The sequence below is a fragment of the Amphiprion ocellaris genome, chromosome 3 (assembly GCF_022539595.1).
Source record: "Amphiprion ocellaris isolate individual 3 ecotype Okinawa chromosome 3, ASM2253959v1, whole genome shotgun sequence".
NCBI lineage: Eukaryota > Metazoa > Chordata > Actinopteri > Pomacentridae > Amphiprion > Amphiprion ocellaris.
Genome location: NC_072768.1, coordinates 26403101 through 26420274, shown reverse-complemented (window position 1 = coordinate 26420274; position 17174 = coordinate 26403101). Strand labels below are relative to the sequence as shown.

General features: G+C 40.4%; 1 protein-coding gene across 8 annotated transcripts in view; it reads left to right on the top strand.

The window, feature by feature from the left end:
* cadps2 (Ca++-dependent secretion activator 2) overlaps positions 1–17174 on the top strand; it is a 388988-nt gene that overhangs the window by 297115 nt on the left and 74699 nt on the right. For all 8 annotated transcript variants that reach the window (XM_055006857.1, XM_055006836.1, XM_055006847.1 and 5 more), the window contains exon 18: positions 13069–13225. In XM_055006857.1, coding sequence (XP_054862832.1) covers positions 13069–13225 — 157 coding nt within the window. The remainder of the gene's footprint in view (positions 1–13068; positions 13226–17174) is intronic.

Sequence of the window (17174 nt, the reverse complement as noted above, 5' to 3'; positions counted from 1 at the left end):
GTTGACCTCTTAATCAGACAGTTGGGCCTGTCTCTCAGACATGATCAGATCTAGTCTGGATGGAATGGGGGAAAGGCTTACTCTCAGGTAGCCTCCAGTGATGCTCTGAGTCTGGTTCGAGCTTTGGTGTTAGTTGTGGTCACAATGGAGAATCCTGATTCACACAAGTGTGTAGTTGTGAACGGGAGAAGGAGTTTCACAGCCCTCAGTGCTAGACATGGGTACTCCTTTGAGACAACAATCCAGAAGGAGCCTAGATCCAGTTTGCCCCACTGCCCCTTTAAAGTGCTGTCAGTGGAAACTTCCAGAAGCTGTGGTTCCAGATGTGAGGGCAAATCAATATCATTTTCAGTGAGATCCACTGAAAATGGGTCCACAACCCACATGTGTCCTTCTCTGGGATCCTCAGGAAAGTATCCAGCAAATCTCTCAGCCAGTTGTGAGAGGTGCTGAGAGACTGAATGACTGATCTTCACCTGAGGGGAGTTTTCCAAAATGTCAGACAAAAGTGGGAACATGTCCATTCTCTCATCCTCGGCCCTTTTAGTCCACAAAGCAAGCTTCCTCCTGAAAGCTTGAACTTTGTCTGCAACCAAAAAATATGTTGCTATTTCTCCCTTGAAGTGAGATGTTCAGCTTGTTCAGCAGTGAAAAAATGTCACAGAGGTAGGCAGCTTCAGCTGTAAACTTAGTGTTGGTTTAGTAATGTGCAAGAGGAGATTTGTTCTCTTTGATAAAAGAAAAAAACCTCATTCCTCAGCTCAAAGAAATGCTTGAAGACGAGTCCTCACCTCAGTGTGATAGAGTAGCTGGACATGATCTGCTTCCATGCCCTCACAAAGCTTAGCAAAACATCTGGAGTTCACAGCATTGTTTTCAATGAAGTTGATGGTTTTCACACTTACATCTAGGGATGCACTGATCAACATTTTTTCACTTCCGATCTGGTCCCGATACCTGAATTTGGATATATGCCAATACCGCTACTATTCCGATACCAGATATGATATTGATTTGTTGATGCTACAAGAGCCAGTATACTTAATTTGTGCTGATCAGATGAAGCAGCCCTGTATTTTATTTGGAGAGGGGTAGTGTTAGAGAAGTTTACCCTTTGTGTGCATCTGTCTTGGATTTCATAAAAATTGACAGTCAATTTGAAACTGTTAAACTACTAGATACATTTTTCTCACATGGAAATGCACAGCATTGGAAAGTCGCCCGCATGGTGGGCGGTAACTAGTGGGCTGCTAAGTGGTCACATGATAGCTTTCAGCTTGACTGTCTGGCAGATGCGTCGAAATGCATGGACCAGCAAGCCGTGCATTTCTAGCTGCGATTCGGTGCGTCTCCCTGGAGCGGGTCGCAGCTTATTTGCATTTTGGGCTGGACTTCTATTTAATGCAAATTCACGTGTGGAGATCCAGCTTTCAGAAATACCTTTTGCTGAAGTGTTTTTGAAATAAAAGATAAAGTTTGCAGCCGAGCTGCCATGTTGGTCTGACACATCTGCCAGGCCATTTCTCAATTCTAAGTACGCAAGTCCATACTCGCATACTTGGCGAGAACAGACTTGCGAGTCAGACTCCTAAATATGGACTTGCGAGAACGTATTGAGGCTGAAGTGAAATTGGAACGCCAGCGTACTTGATCACATTACCGCCTTGGTTCATCTGCTCCTGTTATCTTTACCGAGAAAAACAACGAAATGGAACAGATATAACACAGCCTTGCATGTTCACGTTTTAATATTAAAACAGTTAATGTGCATATATATTCAGGTTTGTAAGATCATTATAAATCTTTTTTTTTATGTTTTAGAACCGCTGATTTATTGACAGCTATAGTTTGTGATGAACTGAACCGTCTCATTCTCAGTTATATCAGTGGATCCACAAAAACTTTTCAGAAACTGATAGCTGAAAAAATATTAAACCTTCACAAGGACACCTCATAAACAGGCATGGATGGTTTACAGTTTTATTATTAACATGACTAAAATACATTAGTCTACATTCTACATACATACCTGCTGTTTGTCCTACAACATCCAGAGGTTTATAGTCCGACAGATACACAAACATTACTACACTTTAATGTGATCACCAGGACTTCTGTATGCTGAACATCATCACTAATTAATGAGAAAATATTTCATGTCAACTACTGTACTCAGAACCTGAATACAGGTGAGCTCCTACAGGTGAGCTCTTCTTCTGCCTGTCAGGTAATAAAATAGAAACCTTTTCAAACATCAGCAGCATCTGATCAAACAGGTCTGATGTTAGAGGAACATTTGCTTCTGGCTTCAACAATTCATTTTTTGAACACAGTTGAAAAATATTTAATGCAAAATGCTTAAATACAATTCAGCATTTTATATTCTTCAGTTTCCATGACCAGCATCATGCTGGTCCAGATGCTGAAGATGGAGCTGCTTATGTTCTGTTTGTGGAGTCTCTCAGCAGTCAGTGAAGATCTGGGTTTCTTCAGATGTCCCTGGAATAAAATATTGCTTAAATGTTATTTTTAATGCACAGTAACAGTTATAAGAATAGAACAAAGTTGTACGACAGGTAATGAAGACAAGGCAATAATTCAAACGTACACAGTCAGCGATCGAGTAAAACATTAACAATATTATGTTATGAATACTAACTTTAACTTCTTTCAAGCCCATTTTTCTCTGAACAATAAAAAAAATACACCATGAGGCCAAAGTGTGACCATTAGATAAATGTAAAACTACTTATAGCCCCGTTCAACCGCTGTAGAACTGTCAGAGCCAGCGGCAGATTTCAAAAAGTCTTGCCGACATCAGGCTGCTCTCAGTGGCTACAGTGAGGCTGACCAGCCGCTCATAGCCATCTAACCTGAACGCTGACATCTCCAAAACCGTCTGAGTAAATTTTTAATCAGGCTTTATCTTGATAAATTGACCACATATTTGATGTTTACACAACTACTTTCTTTCCTGAAATAATCTGAATACTACATGTTGTATCATAATAACAGTAGTATTCCCAAAAAAACTTGTTACCTCTGAAAGTTTCCTCCTCGCCCTTTCCCGCTGGTCGGCGCGAAATGCATTATGGGTTATTTGGCCGCCCCAAGTCCGCACAAGTCTGGTCTGATGTTGTCTCGATAATGTGGGCGGAGCGAGAACACATCCGGGTATTATTTCCGTTCTCGGTCAGGTGCGTTCTTTGAATTGGAACAGTACTTGGTCTCTGACTGATGACGTTTCACAAGTACGTGAGAACGCAAGTACAGACAAGTACGCATACTGAAAAACAGCAATTGTATGTGGACTTTGGGAATAAGTCTCCTTCCTCTCCACTGTCTGAGCATTACCATTTTCAAAACAACAACCACAACGGCAACCTGCAGACAACAACCTACACCTACTGAAAATGGCAAGTTTTGCCAAAGACTTATTTGTAGAATAGAGCAGGCCTTCTTTATTCTAGTGATGAATTAGACATTTTAACGACAGTGCTCGCCTTCCTGCCTGCAAGTGTTCTACCAATCGGGTGCAGCCAGACCACTCTCCACTGCTGACATGGGGCTGTGGAGGTAGGTATGGCTGTGTGAGATTATTCATCCATTAATTGTTGCTCTTTTTCAGTCAGGACCAAAGTGATGGACCAACTAACACTGCTATAACTAGAGTCATCAACATTACTACAAAAGACATTATTGTCTTATAATTGTCTTTAAATTTTGTACATTTGACTGACCTGTTGTACAAATTCACAATAGAGCCACAAGTATGCTGTTGTAGCTCCTTTAGTTCTGGTGAAGCGGAGTGTTAATGCTCCACAGTACACTTACACTACCGTTCAAAAGTTTGGGGTCACCCAGACAATTTCATGTTTTCCATGAAAAGGGTTTTCAAATCATCAACTAGCCTTTCAACACCATTAGCTAACACAATGTACCATTAGAACACAGGAGTGATGGTTGCTAGAAATGGGCCTCTGTACTCCTATGTAGATATTCCATTAAAAATCAGTCATTTCCAGCTAGAATAGTCATTTACCACATTAACAATGTCTAGACTGTATTTCTAATTGATTTAATGTTATCTTCATTGGGAAAAAAATGCTTTTCTTTCAAAAATAAGGACATTTCTAAGTGACCCCAAACTTTTGAACGATAGTGTAGATTTCTTAGACAAGTTCTGAGGAAAACGGCACCAAATCGATCCTGTTCTGTTTCCTGCATCACAATGGCAATGTGCAGAAAGTCAGTTACATTTTTTTAAAAAAAGGTTTTTCCCAGTTTTGTGTGGAAGGACTTGACTAATCTGCGCTGAGCCCTGACCTAGACCCTATCCTAAAACCTTTGAGATGGACTGCAACAGAGCCTGCAAGCTGGGCCTCATCACCTAACTAATTCTTTTGTGGCTGAAATAACTCCTCATTATCTATCTGGTCACATTCATTTGCAGAGTTCACCTGCATTTTTTGGCTTTGAAATGCCTCTATTGTTCTCTGTGCTCCAACAATCCTCTTCACCTTCAAGATGCTCTCTCAGAAATATGGGAAATATTCAGTAATTAGGCATTCTCCCATTTATGACAAACCATTTATTGAATGAAGGATATGGAGCAATGGGTGGCCTTGGTGCTACAATAAGTACACTGGCCCTTCTTAAAATAAAGGAATGTTTTGCCTGGTAGGAGGCTGTAGCACTTTTTGAGTAAATCAATTCTTCTGTTTTTTTGCGTAATATTTTTTCTCCCTTCTTCTGCCCATTTTTTCTCATATTCTCTTTTTATATTTTATTTACACTTGCCCATCCTCTACTTTTTCTCCTTTTCCAGTTTTCTGGTATTTTAGTGTCTTTTGTGCTTCCAACACCTAACTCTTTGTTTTTCACCATCTATCTTTCATCTTTATATCTCTGATCATCTTCCCCGTGATTTTCCTTCATTCTGACCTTCGAGTCTTTTATTCGTCCTTCTTTTACTTTATTTCTCCCCTGCTTTATTTGCTTGTACCTTTTTACTTTCCTTCCACTTCTCTCTAGATCTTCTTCCCTATTTTCTTTCTTTCTTGACTACGGCTTTGATTAATTTTTCAACCTTGATTTGTAACAGGTTTTCTGTTTAAATGTGTTTGTCCGGCTGACAGGGGCATCTGATCAACAAAAGCACATTTTGTTCAATTTGTAGAAATTGTCAGAGCCGTAACAGGTCTCTGAAGTCACAAGTCTGGGTTTATTGCTTACTAGCATCTTTGTGATGTTGAAATATGAAAACACAAAATTATTAAACCATACATTAAACTCCACTTCTCATGTTGAAAACCCAAACTGATGAGACTTGTTATCCATTACAAAAATACTGGAACTAAAGGGAACAGAGAGAAAGATGAACAAGTGAGGATTAGAAGAAAGGTAGGAAAAAGTAGACATTGTGCTTAAATAAAACACTAATGCCAAGACTACAGAATGACCAGAAATAGTTGACTAAAACAACCATAAATAACTAAAATAGGAGAAACCAAAATCGTAAAACTGGAGAGACCGTTAGCCCTCCCAAAAACGAACCACCAGTTTTCGAACAGGGAGGCACCTTTTAAAAGTGGCAATTAAAATTGCTACAGCATATTATATTGATTAATTACACAGAAAGCATTCTTCCAATACTAAAATATCTGTGGCCACCTCAGTCAGGAGGTTCCACTCTTTAAGCCAAAACCCACTGAAAGTAATCCTAAATAAAACCGCATAATTAAACTGCAGCAATAAATAAGAATAAGAGATGACAATTGAAGCATTTTTGTACCTCAGCTGCAGCATCTGGTTCTCTTATTATTATTATTATTATTATGTTTTTTGGTTTATCCTTTAAATCACTCCTACAGAGTGTCTTTTTTTATTCTATTTTTGACAGTTGTGTTGTCTGTTCTTTAACTCAACTTCCAAGAAAGCCCCGCACAGGAGTTCCTATGTGCCTAAACTGTCTGTTTATGTGTACAAATGGCAAATAAAAATCTTGAATCCAGTGCAACTAAAATTCCCTCCTGTCCTTTATCTGTAGTAATGCTCACAACTAAGTGGATATCCTCACCAAATATGCCCGGTGAGTCATTTACACTTAAACTTAGCACCAGTTGCTTTCACCAGAGAAAGAATGGATGGCATGCAAAACAACTGGCAAACTAAAGAACACTGCACAGCAGTCTAGAGGAAGTTCAAGGCATACTACCACATGGATTAAGTAGTGTCTTGAATTTATTCCCAAAGAACTAATGGGATAATTTGCCAGTGAACATGACAGTGGCTGACTGAAGCATCTGAAACATCAATAAATAATTTCCCTCATAGTTTCCATGGCCAAAATTAACACAATGGAAAGAAGACGAAAGTTTTTAGCCTAGCGACTGTGTGTTCCTAACTTACTGCATGTTCAATGCGTTATAAAGCTCTTGATGACCAAAAAAATTATTAAGAATGATGACCTGTTAAAAGCTGCAAATAAATAAATGGAGGCAGATGTGAGACATCTTCACTTGCTCTGACCGCTGGCTGCTTTTAAACAGAAGAAAGGGTTGGTTTATAATTTTAAAAAAAAGCCCATAGGTGCTGTTGTAGAATTACCTGCTGATTCACTAATACGGATATCTTCAGCTATCTAAAGAGCATCAAGGTTGTGTGGCGCTCCAGTGGACAGAGGTCAGCCTGCTAGGATAACCCTGCTTTTGATGGCTATAGGACCTCTGAGAGAAAAGTACTACCAGTCGTGAGTCATATGCTGATGCACTGAGGTCAGTTTGATGGAGGAAGAAGAGGCAGAGATGTAAGATGGGCAAAGAGAAATGACATGGTATTGTCTTGTACTCATGGCCTTGAGGGACGAATCAGGCATTTCAAATGCGCCTTTTCAGTTTCTTGTTGTTGGCAACAAGCTGCATCAAACCAGCCTGACAATTCTTCAACACTTCAAAACTGCTTCTTCTCAACACATCTATTTCAATAAAATGGTTGTAAAAAAAATGTTGCTACCAAAAAGGGAAAACAAACACAGAAGGTGTTTCAAGGAAGGGAGGGACAAGAAGCATATGTAAGAATGTTTCATGCAATTTAAAGAACAAGCAAGAAAGGTGGGAGAAAGGAAGTGAAGAAAGGACGACTAAAAGAAATGTGGGTTTTATGTAAAAAAAAAAAGAAGGAAAGAGAGGGAGGTAAAAATGATGGTACTGAAGAAAAGAAAGACATGAACGGTGGTCAGAGGGAAATTGGGGCTTAGAGTGATGACATTTAAGAAAGGAAGCAGGATTTATTTAGGTAAAAAGGGAGGATTGGGAAAAATAAGGAAGATAGAACACAAAAGACTAAAATAAAAGTCAGTAAACATCTTAAGTAGCTATTCATTTAAATGGATTCCAGTAAAATTACTGATTAGGATCTACCTAAAACAGGCTGTTTAAAAAAGGTGGTTTACAACAGGAGTCTTTTATGCTCTCTATGCGCTCCGCAAAAGGACGCAACTTGATATACTCCGCAGCGATCATCAATAACACCCCACCACTACTCTCTGAGAGTTCTGTCGGAACAGCTGATTGTCACATTAAATCCTCTGCAAGCGCGACCGTGTCGGAACCCTGCAGTGAGAAAGCAGAGACTGACTAAAACTTTTCAAACTGTCAATCATGCAAAGGTCCTCTGGACCCTAAGTTGAAGCCGCGGGGATTATTTGGTGGACATTTAAACATTAGAAGCATTGTTGCAAAGAGTGATCAATTGATTAATTTGTTGTCGGATTCAAATCTGGACTTTCTGTGTATCTCTGAGACATGGCTACAGCCATCCACTCCTGCTTGTGTGTTCACGGTTTCCAGGTTATCTGTGTTTTAGACAGGACAGATCTGTGGGGAGGGGAGGACGGGTGCTTATTTATGTTAAAAATGGCATTAAATGTGAATGTGTTGTGCTCAAAACTCCTAACACTCTGGAATATGTAAATTTAAGATTAATTTTATCCCAACAGATGTCTTTTAACATTGTGGGGATATATAGACCTCCTTCAGCAAATTACACTTTTTATGATCAGCTGACAGGAATCCTCAAGGAGCGCAATCATAACAAAGAGCTTCTTCTTATGGGTGATTTTAATTCAGACCGGGGTGACAAATCAAAGAGAAAAAACTTAAAATGCATAACAGATAAAAATAACTTAGATCAAATGGTAAATGGTGCAACAAGGATTTCAAAAATGTCAAGTACACAACTGGACCTGATCTTCACAAGTAGAACAGAGAGAATAACTAAAAGCTACAACCTGATCACTGGTTTGTCTGATCACAATCTAACCCTGGTATCAAGGAAACTGACTAGGAAAAGATTTAACTTTATTAAACAAACCTGTACAAACATGTTTCATTGCATACCAAAAGACAAGAAAGTTGCATTTGAAACAGAAATAAATGACATAAAATAGAATGACATAATAGACTCTGAAGATCTTGAAAAGTGTTGTAAGATATTTACAGACAAAATTAACTGTATCAAAGAAAACTTTACTGTAAAAGTCCAAAGAAAAAGTAAAAGAAAGCCTAACCTGCCCTGGTTAAATGAAAATGTATGGAAGTTAATAAGAGTTAGAGATACTTCACTAACAAACGCTGTTAAATCAAAAAGGGGCACGGACATGTTGATTTTTAAAGGGCTGAGGAACAGGGTTATAAAAGAATTGAGACAAGCTAAATCTAGTTTTTATATCCGTTTATTAGATGATGCAAAAGGTAATAGTAAGACTATCTGGCAGAACATTAACAATCTTATGAGGAAGGAACCACGGTTTTCTGATGTCCAGCTTAAAATTAACGACAAAATACCTGGTGACAAGGCTACTGTGGCTGCTACTTTAAATCGTTATTTTTTTGAATCGGTAGATAAACTAGGTAAGAATTTCAAAGACAGGGAAGTGGATATTGTACCTGTGAATGTTACAGAGGAAGCTTTTGATCTGTCCCTCACAAATGTTACAGAAGTGAGTGAAATAATTTGATCCTTAAAAAAGCTCAAAATATAAGGACAACTACCAGCTGGACACCATGTTTATTAAAAAACATTGTGATTTCTTTGTTCCACCTATTACTCACCTAATTAATCTATCACTTACACAGTCTTTTTCCCAGCGCATGGAAACAAGCAATTATCACTCCAATTTTTAAGTATGGAAATTGCTATGAAGCCTGTAATTATAGGCCCATAAGTATTCTGCCTGTATTGTCCAAGATTGCTGAGAAGGTTGCAGCCCAACAACTGACATCCTACCTTGACACTAGTAGCTTTGGCTTACATGCGATGCAGTTTGGCTTTCGGCCCAATCACTCCGCTGAAACAGCTACGCTGTATCTAATAGAGCAGATAAAATCTCAATTAGATAAAGGAGGGGTGGTTGGTGCTGTAATCACAAAGTTCTTTTATCAAAACTCTCAAAATTAAATTTTTCTCCTGGGGCACTGTAATGGATGTCTTCATATCTTTCTGACAGATCACAGCGTGTCAAAGTTAACAGTTCTCTGTCAGACAATGTCATGTGCTCCCCAAGGTTCTGTGTTAGGGCCTCTGTTATTCAGTCTTTACGCCAACGACCTTCTGCAAGTGTGCCATGGTGTAGATCTACAAATGTATGCTGATGACACGGTCATTTATAATTGTGCAAAAACTGCTGAGTTAGCAGCTGAGACTCTAACGAATGCTTTGGGAAAGATTACAGAGTGGCTTGATCAGTCATGTCTCAACATCAACGTTACCAAAACAAAAAGGATGTTTTTCTCCAAAACAAAGCAGTCTGTCAGCACTGACATTTTATTTAGGACTGAAAAAATAGAAATTGTGAGTGAGTTTAAATATCTTGGCATAATGCTAGATTCAAATCTAAATTTGAAGTCACACATCAAAACCTTGTAAAAACTATAAAATATAATCTGATAAACTTTCGTCACATTAGAAGCTGTCTATCTGTGGATGCTGCAAATACCTTCATGCACGCTATGATCCTGTCCCATATGTCATATTGTATCACATGTTGGGGACAAGCTGGACAGACAGTCATCAAACCGCTGGAGCCTCTTTACAAACAGACTTTGAAAATCCTTGACAAAAAATCAATGCAATACCACCATTGCAGGATTTTAGATAAGCATCATCTTCTGAGCTTTGAACATTTTAAGTTATTTTTGAATATGTGTCTCGTCTTTAAAATTTTAAATGGTTTGGCCCCGCCTCCGCTGTGCCAGTTCATTCAGTATCACTCAGCACAATCTGTAAAATCCACGAGGATATCTTCCACCACTGACTGTTCAATACCTTTTCGACGCACCACCTTTGGACAGTCAGCTTTCTCTGTAAAAGCTACAACTCAGTGGAACGCCCTGCCTGATGACATTAAGACCTGTATTTCTATCAGCAGTTTTAAAAACAAACTGAAAAACCTGCTTAAGAACACTCAGAACTGCAACCGTTAATGTCTTTTTAATTGGTATTTGTGTGTGACTGTGTGTACATGTGTGCTTTTAGGAGTGTGTGTATGTATAATGTTTTGTTTCACTGTCATGTATTTTAGTCCAGCAATGTCCTTTTAATTGGCGCGTGTGTGCGTGCGTGCATGCGTGCGTGCGTGTGTGTGTGTATGTGTGTGCTTTTAAGAGAGTGTGTGTGTATAATTTTTTATTTCACTGTGTCATGTACTTTTTGTAACATTTTTATGTTGTTATGTTTTCACTGTGACCTGTCAAGGGACTACAGATGGAAATTAGCTTAAAGCTAACTCTGGTAAAATACATCAAATAGAAATATTTATGTTTAATATTGTACACGGTCCCTTTTTAAATAAACTTCTAATAATAGTAATAGTAATAACTGACTCACAAAGCAGTGATATATTGTGATGATAAGTAGTAGTAACCTAGCCTACTAGATCGGCTTGTGCAGAAAGTCCCGCAGCACATCCAGGGAGCCAGCCTCCAGTCAGGTATTACCAGAGACCTTCCAGACATGTTGGGCTCGTTTTTCAATTCATACCCCGAGGTTTCCTCGGATCCAACATCAACTTGACTCCACATTCTGCACCAGACCTCACGTGTCAGCCCTCTCACTGTTGTCCAGTCATCATCTGACCTGGATATTCAGTATGATCATCAAATATCTAATTTGTATTGAGGGGATGATCTGTTCCAATCACATCGCCCCTAAGCCACCATCTCTGAAAGTCATTGATGTTCTCTCCCTGAAATGACGCCTGAATTTGAATCCTATGAAAGCTTTTTTTTTTTTAATGAATTACTGTCTCTAGTTAGAAGTTAAATGCAATCAATAGCCACTTATTTATGTCTTCCTGCTCAATGTTAAATAATTTTCTGGTTATTTAAAGTCTCTCTCCGGTCAATAATTGAAGCCCTAAAAACTTTATCTCTGTGTATCAAAGTTAGAATAGAATAGTGTGATGTTAGAGACCTGCTCTACACATGATTATTGCACATGATATGAATTGCACTGACACATAAATATTGCACTTGTGGGTATGTGATATTGTCATTCAGGGGGAAGGGAGCAGACATTTGACAGCTTGGGGATAAAAGCTGTTTTTGAGTATGTTGGTTTTGACTCTAAGTGTCCTATAACGTCTACCTGAGGGGAGGGGGGAGAAAAGAGAATGTCCTGGGTGTGAGGGGTCTCTGGTGATTCCTTTGGCTTTCCTCTAAAGTCTGCCAGTATAGATGTCTCTGAGGGGAAGTAGTGTGGTCCCAATCACCCGCTCTGCTGCTCTCACCATCCGTTGCAGGTCCTTCCTGTTTTCTGCAGTGCAGCAGGTGAACCACACTGTACAGCAGTATGTCAGTATGTTCTCAGTGGTGGAGCAATAGAAGATTTGGAGGAGCTTTTGGGGGAGAAGAGCCTGATGTAGCTTCCTGAGGAACTACAGTCTCTGTTGGGCCCTCCCCACCTGGTGTGTAATGTGGTTGGACCATGTGAAGTCCGTATAGATGTGGACCCCGAGGAACTTGAAGCTCTCCACCCTCTCCACCTCCTCTCCATCGAAGTAGAGTGCGGAGTGCTCTGTTTGCCATGATTTCCTAAAGTCCAAGACCATCTTCTTGGTTTTTCTAGTGTTGAGGTTCAGATTGTTGTGATGGCACCATCGTCGCATATGCTGGATCTTATCCCTGCAGGCTGATTCATCATTGTCTCTAATCAATTCTATGATGGTGGTGTCATCAGCAAACCTGACAGTGGTGTTGCTGGAGTGAACAGGAGAGCAGTCGTGTGTGAATACAGAGTATAATGGAGGCTGAGGACACATCCCTGAGGAGTACCGGTGTTCAGGATGAGGGTGGAGGCGATGTGGTCTCTGATCCTGACGTTCTGGGGTCTGTTGCTGAGGAAGTCTAATATCCAGGAGCACAGTGAGCTGCCGAGCCCAAGGTTGCTCAACTTCATAACCAGTTTGTGAGGGAGAACTGTATTGAAGGCGGAGCTGAAATCCACAAAGAGCATCCTCACATAGGTGTTATAGGGGGATTGGTTTAGTTCTGTTTTGGCTGAAAAACAACTCAGGTTTAGGGAATATTATGGTTTGGGTTAAAATTGGCCACTCTGTTAAGGTTCGTCGTAGTTGTGGCAGGTAATGGGCACTTGATCAAGACAATGGAATGACTGACAATATTAACTGTCACTAGAAAATGGGAAACAAATTGTGATTTCCAGTGTCTGCTATATTTTTTTGTCCCATCCATCCATCCATCACTCTGATAACATCACCTGATTTACTCTTCTGTTAAATTCCCCTGCCCTCTACAGAACCCCGTTACTTAAACAGTTGCCAATGTTGAACATTTGATGATGCAGTGGTTTAGTGGGTTAAACATTACAGCCATGTTTGGATGTTACCAGAAATGTTTTGGGGTTTTTTGTTTTTTTTGTGAAAACAGTATTTTGTGTAGTCACCAATAGATCTACGTCTGTGTACCAAAAGCAATAAAAAAAAAAACTCCTTTCATTTCTTGTCCTTTCCTCTGATATAATTTTGCTGCATCTCTCTGTCTTTCCCAGGCTTTCTCATGGTGGCCAGAGCTGATGGCTGAACATGCTGAGACATTTCTGTCTCTGTATAAAGTTGACATGGATGCCGCTCTGCAGGTCCAGCCAGTCGACTCCTGGAACAGCTTCCCCCTATTTCAGCTGCTCAACAACTTCCTGCGAACTGACCGTAAGTCTGATGCAAACCAAAATATTGTCAATCAAGACAAATGGTGTCAGCAAATACGTAAATTTATCTCACTGGTTTGTAAATGCAGAATGTTCCACTTGTAGGTTGAAATGATTCTGGTATTCAGAGACACGAGTGTTTATGAACCTGTCACAAATCTGTTGTTTAGTTGAGCTCCCTGGACCCACCATCTGTTGTACAGTGCTCAGTATGGCCAACAATGTTTTTTTCCATTTTTATATATATATATATATATATATATATATATATATATATATATATATATATATATATATATATATATATTTTTTTTTTTTTTTTTTTTTTTTTTTTTTTTTATTTATTTTTTTTTTTTAACCTTTTAGGAAAGTTTCACTGAGCTCAACTTGTAACACCATACATTTAGTCCTGGAAGCAGTCCAGTTCTACCACAGCCAGTTGTCCTGAATGCTGAGCAGCTCCTCTTGAGCAGTTGGGGTTCAGGGTCATGCTCAGCAGCCGCTCAGTGGTGGTAATTAGGTAATTAGGAAGGGACAATCACTGTCGTTCACTCTTCCTGCCAAATGTTTTATCACAGTCTGAAACTTTCTGGTCACATGGCCATTTGTCTCATCTTCAGGCACAACTGCCCCACCTTATGCAGAACTTTGAGTTTTTATTTGCAAAGTTTTTTGCACTAATTTCAATTGATAAGTCACATTTTGTTGTACTAATGCATACATCATTACAAAGTTTAAATGAATAAAACTGTGGATCAGCTCTAATGCTCAAAAGCTTAATACCATCTGCATCTAGACCACAAGTATATACAAACACACACACAATGTGCTTAAACTAGGAGCACACAAACAGTCTAAATCATTGAGTACACCCATTGAACATACCCAGTGCTGATGGGAAAAACACAGAGATGAACCTCCGGTTCGAGTGGGCGCTGGCACAGCTTGCTACTGCTACTCTCGGTGATTTTATGTGTTTTTCAGTGTTTTAACCTGCTCCTCGAGATCCCACCTGTCCGTCTGGGTCGGCAATGTGGGCCAGTAAGATCCACTCTTGGTCTGCATTCGTCTGGATTTTTATGTCTCTCTTACACTGCACTGTGACAGGACTTCTCCAGTACTCGGCAGCTAAACTCCTCTGGCTCCACTGTCACCTGTCAGAACCTCCGCTGACTATGCTGCACCTCCACCCGGACATTGCTCTTCTGCCTCACTGGAGGTACATCCACCGTGGGTCTCGCCATAATTTTCACCTCGGCAACTCCAAAGATATTCAATCCTTCTGGTCCACCACTTGTCCTCCTCCCAGAAACACCAGCCGGGTTGCCAATCGTAGCGTTCTAGCCCACCTAGCAAAGTCGGTTAACGCTAACGTCAAACACACCAACACCGCTGTCAATTTTGGTCTTCTTAACGTCCGCTCTCTCACCAACAAGGGTCATCTTATCCAGGATCTCCTCACTGACCATGGGTTTGATTTTCTCTGTTTAACTGAAACTTGGCAATATTCTAATGACTTTTCTTAACTTAATGACTCCACTCCACAAGGGTTTGTTTACATCTGTCAACCACGTAACTCAGGTCGCGGAGGTGATCTCGCGATAATTCACCGCGAGAAGTGGAAAGTCCTGCCAGTATACCTGCCTGCCACCAGCTCCTTCGAGTGCACAGCCTGCAAACTGCCTGGTCCCACGCCCACTGTTGTTGCTACAGTCTACTGCCACCTCAATCCACACAGGGAATTTTTAAATGACCTTTTTGTCTTACTCACCCATCTATCAACTCTCTCACCCAATGTAATACTCCTGGGGGATTTCAACATTCATATGGACAACAGTATTCTTCCTCTCACCAAAGATTTCTCATTATGCCTTGACAGTTTTGAATTTCAACAGTTCATAGATTTTCCCCCACACAAAAGAAGGACATGCTCTGGATTTTATCTGCTGCTCTGGTCTTGCCCCCTCCAACTGTACATCTGATGAACACTGCCACACTCTCCTTTTCCAGAACCAAGCCAACATGTTTCATCTCATTCAGGAATCTCAAAGACATTGATTTGGATACCCTCCCCTCCAGCATAGACTATTTTCTGACTCCTGACTACTCTTCCACCCCTGATGAACTGGTTTCCCAATACAACAATGGATTAAAGGACATCCTCAGCTCTCTTGCTCCAGTGAAAACTTGATCTGTTTCCTTCACACAAACTGCCCCCTGGTTTACCCCTGAACTCTGGTCCATGAAAGCCAAATGTCGTCGTCTTGAGTGACTCTATAGAAAAACCGGTCTCACAATCCACAAAGAAATGCATAAAGCTCACATATTTCAATACAGGGACTAAATTGCTCAAACCAAATCCGTTTACTATTCCAGCCTCATCTGCTCCAACGAAGGTATTACAAGGTCACTGTTTTCACTCCTCAACAAAATTCTCCACCCACCAGACCCCCCCCCCATACTCTACAGACAACTGTAACTCCATTTTGCTATTTTTAATCACAAAATTCAAGAAATCCACCTGTTGCATCTCTCCTCCTCTGAACCTCTCCCACATTGTCAGCCATTCACCTCTTTCCAACTCCCAGGCGCTTCCATGATCTCTGATCTAATCCGTAAATCCAAGCCCTCTACATATCAGTTAGATCCCCTCCTAACGGATCTGGTCAAATCCTGTCTCTTCTCACTGTGCCCCCTAATAACTGCCATCATCCACTCCTCTCTCACCGCTGGAATTGTTCCCACTCTTCTTAAAACTGCAGCTGTCTCCCCAAGTCCATCCATTTCCAGCCCTCCCCCGTCTCTTCAGGTGTGCCCCAGGGCTCTGTTCTGGGCCCCTTCTCTTCAGCATCTACCTACTTCCCCTTGGCAATATCTTATGGAAAGACAACATTCATTATCATTGTTACACTGATGACACCCAGCTCTACTTATCCAGTAAACCCAACTCCACACTCCCACCCTCCTCCCTCACTAACTGCCTATCTGAAATAAAATCCTGGTTCACCTCAAATCTCCTAAAACTAAACAGTGACAAAACAGAGATTCTTCTCATTGGAACAAAATCTATACTATCCAAAATTGACAGTTTCTCCCTGACTATTGCCAGCTCCTTAGTTTCTCCCTTCTCTCAGGTTTAGAGTCTGGGTGTCATCCTCGATTCCTCACTTTCGCTCCAACTATATATCAATAACATTACTCGGTCTGCATATTTCCATCTCTGCAATATGAATTGTCTCCGCCCCTCCCCCACCCCCCATACTACCTCTATCCTGGTCCACAGCCTTGTCATTTCCCGTATTGACTACTGTAATTCTCTCCTCTTTGGTCTCCCTCACAAATCCCTCCATAAGCTTCAACTGGTCCAGAACTCAGCTGCTCGCATCATCTACAAACCCCCCTCATTTCATCAGATCACCCCCGTCCTATAGCAACTCCACTGGCAAATCCAGAATAGAGTTCAAAATCCTCGTATATACATTCAAAGCCATCCACAACCTCACCCCTCCTCATCTATCTGTTCTCCTTCACATCGCCTCCTCCACCCGCTCTCTCAGATCTTTTTCCTCCACCCACCTCACAGTAACCTCCGTCCGCCTCAGCACCACGGGGAGCAGGGCTTTCAGTAGCTCTGCTCCCAAACTCTGGAACTCACTCCCACTGGACATCCGAAATATTGACTCTCTGCATCTCTTCAAATCCAGACTCAAAACTCCTCTGTTCAAGACTATTTATTTTCTCTAACTGCCTCTTTCCTTATGTATGTTTTTTTTATTGTCATGTATGTTTTTTTATCTTTATGTATGTTTTTATCTGTTCTGTTGTATTTGTTTTTTCCTGTAAAGTGACCTTGGCTGTCAAGAAAGGTGCTTACAAATAAAATGCATTATTATTATTATTATTATTATTATTATTATTATTATTATTATTATTATTATTATTATTAATAA